Source organism: Suncus etruscus, chromosome 10 (assembly GCF_024139225.1).
Source record: "Suncus etruscus isolate mSunEtr1 chromosome 10, mSunEtr1.pri.cur, whole genome shotgun sequence".
NCBI lineage: Eukaryota > Metazoa > Chordata > Mammalia > Eulipotyphla > Soricidae > Suncus > Suncus etruscus.
Window position 1 is genome coordinate 13,022,915 of NC_064857.1, and position 12,229 is coordinate 13,035,143.

General features: G+C 33.3%; 1 protein-coding gene across 7 annotated transcripts in view; it reads right to left on the reverse strand.

The window, feature by feature from the left end:
- Positions 1-12,229, reverse strand: part of RALYL (RALY RNA binding protein like) — a 712,684-nt gene that overhangs the window by 43,220 nt on the left and 657,235 nt on the right. For 6 of the 7 annotated variants that reach the window (XM_049782022.1, XM_049782028.1, XM_049782021.1 and 3 more), the window contains one exon: positions 1,895-2,302. In XM_049782022.1, the coding sequence (XP_049637979.1) occupies positions 2,064-2,302 (239 nt within the window). In that variant the 3' untranslated portion in view covers positions 1,895-2,063. Of the gene's footprint in view, positions 1-1,894; positions 2,303-12,229 lie in introns of those variants that run through there. The other variant, XM_049782024.1, reaches the window with a different exon arrangement.

Sequence of the window (12,229 nt, forward strand, 5' to 3'; positions counted from 1 at the left end):
TTCAGACTTAAATATAGTTAGTAATATAATAAGACTCTCTCCTCATGTGAAAGGCATGTGATCTAGATTTAATATTTTCCATGTTGGGGAATCTCTTCTATTCTTTTTATTAAATTATCCATCTCTACTGTAATATTCTACTAAATCTCAACAAAATTTTACATTTATGTATTTGGGGATTTTAATTCAAAGTGTGATTAAAAATGGTTTTTAAATTAGGGGATGACAGCATTTAATGCATACTTTATAGAGACATTCTTTTTGCATGGATAATGTATTGCATTGGATGAAGCAAGAAAATGTTTAGCTGTAATGAAGATGAAGCTCGCTTTGAGCTATGATTTGGAGGTAGAAATATTGGTGAAGAAAAACGTATCAAAGATAGTTCTATTAAATTGTATTAGCATTCACAAAACTATTTATCAAGACTAAAAACTGGGAGAAAACCAAAACTGAAAATATCTGGAATAATTTTGGCATGTTACATTTTAATTAGGCCAATTCAGAGATTGCCATTTTAGGATCCCATTAGTGATATACAGAACAGAATATAGACTTAGAAATTTAGAACTTGTAATTTTTAAGGCTCTTTTAACTTGAGGTTAAAATCACTTTATCCTAAAAGTGTGTATAATGATAAGTAAATACAAGGGAAGTTGGAGTGGGAGCATAAAGGAAAGCATTCTAGCACAGAAAATGAGAATGAGGTGGGCTGGAGTGAAAGCACAATGGGTAGGGCATTTATTTGTCTTGCACATGGCTGACCCAGGGTCAAGCCCCAGCATCTCATTTGTTCCCCCAAGACTGCCAGGAGTAATTTCTGAGCATAGAGCCAGGAGTAATCTTGAGCACTGCTAGATGTGGTCCAAAACAACAACAACAACAAAAATGCAAATTAGAAATTTGTAACTTTCTGAACCAAGTTCTGCCAATAAATAAATTATAATAAAACATTTAATTTTTGGCAACTTGGAGATCTCCAGCAATCTTAATACAAAAATAGTCACAGTGGAATAGTGACAAGGGTCTCATGAGGATGTTCACAAAAATAAATAGTTGAATTGAAGTCTACAGAAGAATATTTTATTCTCTATGGAACAGAACCCAGGAATCAAAAAACAATTAAAATAAGGTACTTAAGTTTTCAGATTGTTGTAGACCTTTTTAGAAATAACGGTGATCATTAAAGGCTAAAATGTGAAAATTTTAAATGAATATGCGATAAAACTTATAACGAGCAGGAATGCTAAAATCAACATAAAGGTCTATAAATAAAACTAGTTAGAGTGATTACCAAACAATAAATAGCCATCTTGACAAATGCATTGTTATTATCGGTATTATAAAATATGATATTCCTTAGGATAGGACAAGTGATTAATATAATTAGTTCATAGATATTTGGAAATTGGCAGCACACACTTGCCATTCATTACTTTTTTATTAGTTAATTCCTTTAAGACAGGCTATTTAATTTCATGGTTGATAAAACATAAGAAATAGGCATATATTTTCCAAGTCCTTGGTGTGGTTATATAAAAAAGGACACCTCAAATGAGCACTACAATGATTACAACATTGGGAAATAAAATGTGAAAAATAGAATTTTGGCCCCATGACAAAGTCCTAAAAAATGAGTATCAGGCTGTCTGAACATGAGCATGCTGTGAAAACAAAGGGTCATCTTAGTGAGGACTGGTGAGATATTTCTACAACTAGCATAGAAAAGTATCATTAGAATGTGAGACTATTAAATAAGAGAGAAGCTATATAACCCTAGTCACCTGTTACCAGGATCTAGCCAGTGGAGAGTTCTTTTGCACATACATAAGATTCCTTTGATGATAAAGAGTTTAGGGATAAAGAATCTTTCCTTTGTGACTTTAAGATCTGATATATCTTTATTATTTATTTATTTATTCCCTCAGGTTTTGGCACAAATATATAGATCACTTATACACAAAGAACTGTTTTAATATATATGGTGATTTAAATAAATCCATATAAGAAACAAATAAGCCCCCCATGTTTAATTTTAAAATTAAACATGAAAAGTTTTAGAATTAATTAACTGTTGATATGCTGGTGCTGTTACTCAAGCATGTGGACACCAAATGTTTAGTTCCTACCAGCGCATGACCCCCATCTTCATCGAAGTCCTCCTCTATCCCATCAGTCATCTCTTCTCCATCTGCATCAGGCCCTCCTTCGGCAGGCTCCTCTGTAGAGTGATCAGCATTCTCAGACACACTTTCTTCTTGGATCAGCTCTACCGTCTCTTCCAGCTGTTTCTTCTGAGCCTCTGTGGGTGGATGGAGAAAATCATTTGACTACTACCTCCTAGGGTTAAAAATGGGCCATTGGATAAATCATGAACAAATAGCTTTTGGAAAGTTAATGCCTTGTACTATTAAGGATGTAAAGAATTAAGTCATAAAATGTTTCCGTCAGATGTATTCATTCTTGTAAATGTGCATTTACATCTAAGTATACTTTTTAGTAGAGTCAGCAAACAGGGAATCCAGATGGTACTAGTATGGAAGAAGGAATTATGTAAACATATTTATGTTTTATATATACAGAAAAATATGTTAATGTACTTATATATTGGTTCCTATATATTCTGGGAAAAATAGAGAAAAAATAAAAGTGAAATATCAGGCAAATCTTATAACTTGTTTATTCAAGAAAGGAGTATCAATTTCAAATCTAAGTAAAAAAAGAAAAAAATGAGGAAAAAGTATGAAAGTGAATATTTTTTCAAACTGAAAAATTGTAACATAAAAATTAAAAATTTCAAATTCTGTTGGAAGATATGGTTAACTGTGAGGGTTAAAAGCAAAATTTTGGTTAACCTCACTTCAGTGTTTAGATTCATCATTTACTAACATTGTGAAGTCAAGCAAAACCTCTTGTGCCTCGATTCTTTTTTTTTTTTTTTTTTGTGGTTTTTGGGTTACACCCGGCAGTGCTCAGGGATTATTCCTGGCTCCAGGCTCAGAAATTGCTCCTGGCAGGCATGGGGGACCATATGGGGCGCTGGGATTCGAACCGATGACCTCCTGTATGAAAGGCAAACGCCTTACCTTCATGCTATCTCTCCGGCCTCGTGCCTCAATTCTTTCCTCTATCCAATTTGGGCAACTTTTCAGGGTATAGAGAAGTGAATCAAAATGTGAAGATTATAGTGTTATTCAAGTAATAAGTGCTCAAAATTATGAAGCTACCAATTACCAAGGTGTGCATATTCCATTTACAGAGATTTTTCTCAAATAAAATTATGCTAACATCACAGTAACTATTGCTTCTGATGACTTTAATTTCCTTACAAATATCAAAATGTATGGAGTACCAAATAAATGGGATCATTTTAGGCATCTCATTCCCTAATTTATTCCCAGGTATTTGTGATTGTCAAAATGAGTGATTTATTCATTTTTATCATTATTATTTTAGATGCTATGCTATAAACTTATGTATTTATATTTTATGTTAAAATAATAAATATGTTCAAAAGATGAAGTATTTATTCTCTTTTTTAATAAAGTAAATTTAAAAGAAATAAACATTGATTTGTACATTTTCACCACATAAATAATTTAAAATATAAGTAAAAATTTAAACTTCTAAAATTATATAAGTAATTTAAAATTATAATAATCACTTATGTAAATGAATATGGTTTTTCATTTTAATTCATTCAAGTATGAAGTTTCTGTATTGAAGATAAATTAGAGAATATGATTGTGACCTGAATTTTCTTTTCTCTTTTTTGTTGTTTGTTTATGGGTCACACCCAACAGCACTCATAAATCACTCCTGGCAGGATCAGGGACTAAATGGGATGCCAGTGATGGAACCCAGTTGGCTATGTGTGCAGGGTAAGCACCCTTCTCACTCTGATCCTGTGACCTGAATTTTCTATCAAACGGTTCCAGTTCTGGTTTAGCTACTTACTAAAGCAATTACATGCTCTAAGTTTGGGTCCGAGTTTTTGTCTCCTAGATTAGGACCTTTGAACATATTCACTCAACCCTTTCATATTGATAGAAAAGTTTTTCTTTTGTTGTTTGTTTTGTTTTGGAGCCACACTCCAGGTTGATCACGAATTACTTCTGTACCTGTGCCCAGTTTACTACTTGGGAGGGCTCAGGGGGTCATAGAATACACTGGAGATCAAATGTGCTGGAGAGGTCAGTACCTCTGTACCATGCTTCTGGACTTAAGATTTGCTTATATTAATATGTACCTCAGAGGTTTGCTGTGACAATGAAAAGAAATCATATTTGAAAAAAACATTATATATATTATATTTGAGAAAAACATTTTTGCAGACTATGATGGACTAATAAATGGCCATTGTATTAAACACAAAGAACAATAGTATTTATTATTAGGGGTTAGGGATAGGATTATTAACACAGTCACAATAACTCCACAGTAATAGTAAATATGGGACAAGAAATCTAGCAAAATTAGGAAACAAAAAAATTATAAGATTGAGGTTGTTTGGGGGTAGAAAATGGTTTATTAGATCCATCCTAAGCTAGAAGTAATTCTTATGGAAATCTTAAGATGATAAACACCTAGGATCTTTTCGTTCACATGTTCTTTCCACATATAGACACAGGCTATACATAATCCTTGCTTTTTGCTATTATTATTTTATTACCTTTAGGGATTTTTCATATAACATTGTAACTATGGAGTGAAGAGGATTAAAGCTACAAGTTCTCTCTTTAAATTTTTGCATAAGTGAGTAAATAGGAGAAAGTCAATTATTGTCTTTGATGTTTATATATGCCTTTCACATAGTAAATCTTATGAAGGCAGGCTGGAGTGAGAGATGGTACAGTGGGTAGGACACTTGCCTTGTATGCAGCTGATACCCGTAACCCCATAAGTCTCCTGTGCTCACTAGGAGTGATCCTTGAGCATGGAGCCAGGTGTAAGTGCTTCCCACTGCCAGATGTGGCCCCCAAACAAACAAACCAAAAATAGAGATGAGGATAAAAAGAACCAGTCTATGGTAGGAAGTTCAACACAAAGAGTGGTAGGTAGTGAGAGTAGTTAGTGAGTAGTTAGAGATGAGAAGGGTGTACAATGACAGTGATAGTTGGAACGGATCACTCTGGACAAGAACTTGGTGTTGAAAGGGGATAAAGTGACGTGCATGGCACCCTTTCATCAACAATAGTGCAAATCACAGTGTCAAAAATAAGAGGAGAGGAGAGAGAGAAAAAGAGAGAGAAGCAAAATGCAAAATTAGTCAGGGTTGGGGCTGGAGAGATAACATGAAAGTGGGGTGTTTGCCTTGCATGCAGAAGGACGGTGCTTCAAATCCCAGCAACCCATATAGTCCCCCGTGCCTGCCAGGGGCAATTTCTGAGCGCAGAGCCAGGTGTAACACCTAAGCTCTGCTGGGTGTAACCCCAAAACCAAAAATAAATAAATAAATAAATAAATTAGTCAGGGTTGGGGTGGAAGGGTTTGGGGGGGTATTTGTGACAGGAAAGGTGCACTGGGCTGAAGGGTGGTGTACATTCTATGTATGAAAACCAACTATGAACAATTCTCTAACCTTGGTGCTTAAATATAAAATATATTAAAAAAGAAAAAAGCTAAGAAAGCTATAAAAGCACTATTTTGAGTTAAGATTATTTTTCTAAATCTAGGAACTTTTCATAAAAATTTAGTAGGGAGGGGCTGGAGCAATAGCACAGTAGGTAGGGTGCTTGCCTTCCTCATGGCAGACATGGATTCAAATCTCTAGCGTATCATATGGTATCCTTAGTCCATCAGAAATGAGTCCTGAATGCAGACACAAGAGTAACCCCAATGCATTGCTGGCTATGGCCTCCAAACAAACAAAAATTTAATGAAGGAAATAGTTAATAAGAGAAAAATGATTTAATCTGAATAACTTATTCTGTGTGTCTATTGATTCTAGAGGTCAAATATAGAGCTATATACACACCAGAACTGTACTCTGTATTTGAGTCATAATTGGCAAAAAAAAAAAGTTTAATCTGAAATTGACTCAAGAATCTAAATTAAAAGAAGGACAAATTAGGAAAGAGACAGAAATTGATACCATTCTGAACTTAACTGTCCCTGGAAATTACTAGGTTTCAGTCATCTTACTTTCCTTCCATATAACAATATCTTCTATTATTTTAGGTCTTTAACCTAGGCTGATCAAGTTATATTTTTATGACTAACACTTAATGAGACCAACAATGCTGTAGTGGATAGACTTGTTTAAAGACTGAAAAAATTATTTTATTGATCACATCTATATCCTATTCCACTATCTTAGCCATTGCAAATATTTTAGACCACACAATGGCATATTTATTTTAGTTCTGAACCTTTAAACTCTCAAGATTGAGTTTCCTCTTTATGATATGACTCCTTTTTACTGTAGCCATTTTATATATTACCAACCCTTATTAAAATTACTTTGACTCTCAAGGCGTGGTGGTTTTTATTTTATGAAGGAAAAAATGGAGGTTTGAATATAAGTGTTTGTTTCCTTACATAACAATAAAAAACCCCACATATTGAGAAATAATTTTTAAAGATAAATTTTCTTATTTTTATGTCATGTGAATTTTGTTATAACACATAAATAGATTTTGGTCTATTAATGATGCTATAGTATAAACTCATTTAGTACAGTGCAAGGGGTCCTCAAAGTACCTGTGGGCCACATGCAGCCAGCCAAGCACATTTATCTGGCCCACCAGGTGGTTTTCAACTCATGCTGGCCCCACAGTGCACATATGTGGGAGGTGAGTTGCATTCCAATTCCCCCTCTCTCTGTCTCTCACTCCTTCTAGTCTGGGCAGGGGTTCTCAAATTAAGGCCAGCCAAAAACAGGCCCATATTTCCCATTAAAATACTGATGTTTGTTGATTTAACTGTACTTGTTCTTGATTTTAAATATGTGTATTTGTTTCCCTTTTTAAGTTCAAAATAAGATATGTGTAGTATGCAGAGAAATTTGTTCATAATTTTTAATTAAACTATATTATGGCCCTCCAATTATAGAATGGCCCTCCCAACCTCTGTGGAGGTTTTTACCTCAGAGTTATTGTCAACCATTGCATTTGTTTTTGGGGAAAAATCAATTTGTTTAAAAAATTTTTAATAGAGCATATTTGAAATCCAAGAGCCAATAATTTATGCCTAAGAGCTGTCACCAATATGAGTGAATTTTGTATGTAAGGAAAGTACAGTGTTTATTAAGGTTGTAAGTGTAAGTGCATTGATTGATCCTTCCTCCCCCAAAAAACCACTCCAAATATTGACTCTTGACTTTACGTTTTAAAACATCAAACAAGTGCGAGGGAACCTGAGGACACTAATGATGGGAATATGTACTTATGAAGGGTGATGTATATTGTATGACAGAAACTAAAGAATGAACAATTTTGTAATCATAATACTTAAAGTAATTATTAAAAGGTTACTTTATTTCAGGCAGTGAATGCTATTTTTTGAAAATCATTTTTATATAGGAGAAAATGGGGGATATAAATGTTCATTAAGGTATTTAGGTAATATAGTAGTAGATGTAGGAGTTGTAATTTCCACTTAAGAATTTTTGAGTCCATAGATTAGGTTATTAATGAATACATCTCTTAATGGCAGGTCAAAGTTTCTATATTTTGAAATATTTTTGAAGCTTTTTAGTAAACGCAGATTTTAAATTTTAATGGTCAAGAAGTCTTTTCTCAAGTTTACTTGTTCAAATAAACAAGGACCATTATGGAAAAATAATCTCACAATTTATAGGCAAGTAGCTTTTTAAATTTTTTCTCAGTCTTACAAGTTTATTTTTTAAATAATATCGTTTGGTAAGCACCATGCTTACAAACATGTTTGTAGTTGGGTATCAGTAATAAAAAGAAGACCACCCCTTCTTTTTAAATGAAAAAGGTTCAAACATTGATGATGTATGAGGGTCGAGAGATAATACAGTAGGAAAGACTTGCACACTATTGGCCTGGGTTTAATTTTCTGCACTCTTTATGATCCCCTGAATCCTTCCAGTAGGGATCCCTAAACACAGATCCCTGAACAGAGGACTAAGCCCTGAGCACAGACGAGCTCCCAACAAAAATTATTTATGAAGTGAATTATTTGATATTCATTTTCAGTATGCATATTTATATTTTTTGTACATCTCAATTATTTTTCAAACTTGATATACAATTTAGGAAATAAGTTATAATTGTTGAGATTTATGTACAAAGTATTTCTATAAAATTTAGTTTGCTGCTTAGTTATTATCATTAATATAACTGAAAATTAGTTGAGTTAGCAATTAAAATTTTTGACATGCTGACTTAATTGCTAGCTAATTGCTAGCTAAATTGTATTTAGCAGGTGGTTAGAATGAATGTTTATACAAAAACAGCCACATTATTCAATCGAGCCAAGCTACACTCCTGGAAACTTTTATTTTGCATACCAGTAGAAGTAAAAATTATTTTTACATTGTTACACTATGTATCATGTATTTAATTAAAATATTATAAATCCATTTTGAAAGATGCAAGTTATTATGGATAGAATTGCTAACAATACCATCACTGAACATCAAGGCAGTTGCATGGAATAAATACTCAGAGAATAAACATTAGTTGCACAAGTGCGTTATAGAAAAATGATCTCAAATTTGATTATATGAAGCAACTTGGATTGCTAAGTTAACCACAAATGCAGTAAAAACAGTATGTATTTTACTGAGCTATTCTGTTGACTTGTGTGTCAATTGTTTTTAAGCAAAGGAATAATTCCCTTCATTTAATTAATTTTATAAAGACCTTTCCAAATTACACAGAGCTGTTGAGTTTTAGAACTGGATTAGTAAGATATTAGCATAAATTTGTTTGAATCGTAAGTCTGAGACCTTATGTATTCAATAATGTAATATTTTTCTACTACTAGGAAGATGAATGAGGGAGGAAATGAACTAGAAATGGAGAGATGAGGCATGTTTTCTGGGATAAAATATCCTTATTGGTTCCAATAAAATTAAGTCTGGTGCTCGCTTGGGCAACACATACACTAAAATTGGAACAATACAGAGAAGAAAATTAAGTCTGAATTAAATTATTTATAAAGTAAAAATACTTTACCAATAAAGTTGGTAAAACGAAAGGTAAGGTGAGTGCATGAGAATAAGTGAGAAATTATGAGGTTTTCGATACCAGAATTAGCCTTGATGAATAGAATGAAGATATGGAGTAGGAAAAAAATATCAAAAGTAAGATTTGGTAACACTACCTATAGTAGGAGTAGAAGACAATGTTGAGATGGAAAAATTGAACTGATTTATAAAAATGTGACAGAGACAGGACACAGAAACAAATGACTAGCTTGATGATAAAGAGAGATGAGCAAATGTCCATTAGCAAACTGGTTACATGATCGACAACAGCAATGTTTCCCTCAGCATGATGAAAGTTTACTTCCATAGATTCTTCATTTATTTTTTTCTTGGAGCTGAAATTCTAAATTTCCAGTCCTGTAATTCCTTTTATAACCCAGGTTTATCTTTCTTGTGAAGTATAATGTGTAGACAAAGAAGTATTTTTGTCTTATACTTCTGTAAGAGTAAGAGTCTAATATTAAATCATATAGTACATATATATTTCAATCATATGAAGGGACCTTGCCTCTAACACACTCTCATATTCTTATACTAGCTTAATCAGGCTTTTATTTTTTTTCTAACTTTTGGGAGGGGTGGGTGGGCCATACTTAGGAGTGCTTAGGGGACACTGCTAGCTCTGTGCTCAGGAATCACTCCTGGCAAGCTTCGGTAAATATATGGGATGCAGAAGATTGAATCTGAATTGGATTCATGCAAACCCTAACCCTAACCCTAACCCTCTGTAATATGACTTCTGCCCCTTACGCCAGGCTTTTATTTTTATTTTTTTATTATATATAATTTTTATTTTGACCATATAGGCTTACATATCTTTCACAGTAGTATTTTAGGTACATATTAACATTGAATTAGGGGAATTCCCGTCACCAAATTTTCCCTCCCTCCACCCCCACTTCCATCCTGCATCCCATATCTCCCACCCTCACCCCCTGGTCTACTAGAGTAAGCGGTCCCCTCTGTGTCTAGCTTACTACATAGTGATCATATATATATTTGGTCCTGGTACTCTCCCTTATTCCCCCCTCTATTTAAGAGGCGGAACTAGATAGTTCAAGTTATATGATTTTGTTTGAAGAAAAAAAAACAATAAAGTGGGATAAAAATCGAATAAGCTGGGGCCGGGCGGTGGCGCTAAAGGTAAGGTGCCTGCTTTGCCTGCACTAGCCTTGGACGGACCGTGGTTCGATCCCCCGGTGTCCCATATGGTCCCCCAAGCCAGGAGCAACTTCTGAGCACATAGCCAGGAGTAACCCCTGAGCGTTACCGGGTGTGGCCCAAAAACCAAAAAAAAAAAAAAAAAAAAAATCGAATAAGCTGAAAATGGGCATAGTTCTTCTAGAGGCTTTATTTTTATTTTTTAAAACTCACTCCAATCTATTGTTTTAGGAGACTTGAGTTCAATCTATCCCTTAGTTTAATAGTCCTGAAAACCTTTCTTGTCATTTTTTAATAATGACCTTGTGAACATTTTCATTTACAATATCTGAGGAATACTTATTAAAATATATTCTAGCAATCAACTGAAAAATTTTGTTCATTTTCTAAGAGCAACTCAATATATTTTATTCTCCTTTAAATTTAATTTCTTTGATATACTGGATTTTTTTATGATCAAATAATCAACTAAACCAAAACCCCAAAGATCAGCTATAAAAAATTCTTCATATGGCCAGAGAGAGAATACAGGCATTAGTTTGCTTGTGGTCGGCTCCATGTGGCCAATTTCAGTTCAATCCCTGGTATTGTCTGTTGTCCCCTTAGTCTTTTAGGAGTGATCCATGAACACTCCTTGTGACCCAGAAACAAACAAAAAATATATATGAATCTTGTTATAAAATGGCTATTTTCTGTTCCCGACTGCTCAATATTTTTAGCTTTTTGAAAATTTTCACTATGCACACTTATCAGGTTATTTAAATGTTCTCTTATATTTCCAAATATCATGTTAATTTTGCTACTTGCTATTTCTTGGTATACTTAGAACTGATGACTCGATTCATAGTCACCACGTGAGTGGAACTTATTCATTTCCAGTCTCCTAAAGCTTTGATATATATTGATTCATTTAAATTGCTGCTTTTCTAACATAAATTTGACTATATACATGCTTGAGAGTAAAAGTAGTTTTTTTCCCCCTAAACAATATTTTATTTATTTGGGATGAAAAAAATGGTCTTGATGGTCTGTTTGAATTGTGTGCAAGACAAGTTTCTTTTCAGCTTCACTATATCTCAGGCCTCAGAATTCTCCATTTTATTGCCCTTGAATTCTGCACTCTATTCCTTCTTAGTTTGCCTGCTTTATTTTTTTTTTATCAAATATATTCTTTTGCACTTTTCAGGAGAATGAAATATGGGTACCACTTTTGTGAAATGTATATGTTAAATATCTTTGATGTCTTTTCAGATAGAATAGTTTAGACATTTGACTTAGAATTTAATTTGTAAGTGATCTTTAATCGAACTTTTAGGACCTATGATCTTAACCCCCTCCCTAATTTTCAAAGCCTTTCAATGTGGCTGCTGAGAGGATTTTATACATTCTTTGTCTGTTCTGTTATATTAAAACTGTTCTATTTTCTTTCTTGTTTTTTTAATGAAAGCTTGTAGAAACTTCTCTTTGGTCCAGTGTTCTAAAATATTACAAAATATGTTGTGTATTTGTTTTTAGACATTGTCTGAGGCACATAAAGACGTTTGGTTAATTATGTTTGTTACATTTTTCTCCCTAAAAAATAATTTTTTGGGGAAAACCTATTAGATAGTAAGTTTTTTCAACTTGTACTTTCCATTCTCAATTTTCTCATATTTTATGGAAGTATTTTTTTTTTTATTTTAACCAATTCTGTCATCCAAGCCAACATCTAGTATTTGTGCTCTTGATTTTTAATTCTTTTATTTATTTTTTTTTTGCTGGTGGTGAAGAGGAATGTAGCTCTCGTGCATGCAATGCTGAAATATACCTCTAAAACTCCTAAAAACTCTTTGATATAATCTCTAAATACTCAACTTTTGTTTGGTCTTCTTGATTTATTAATAGAGT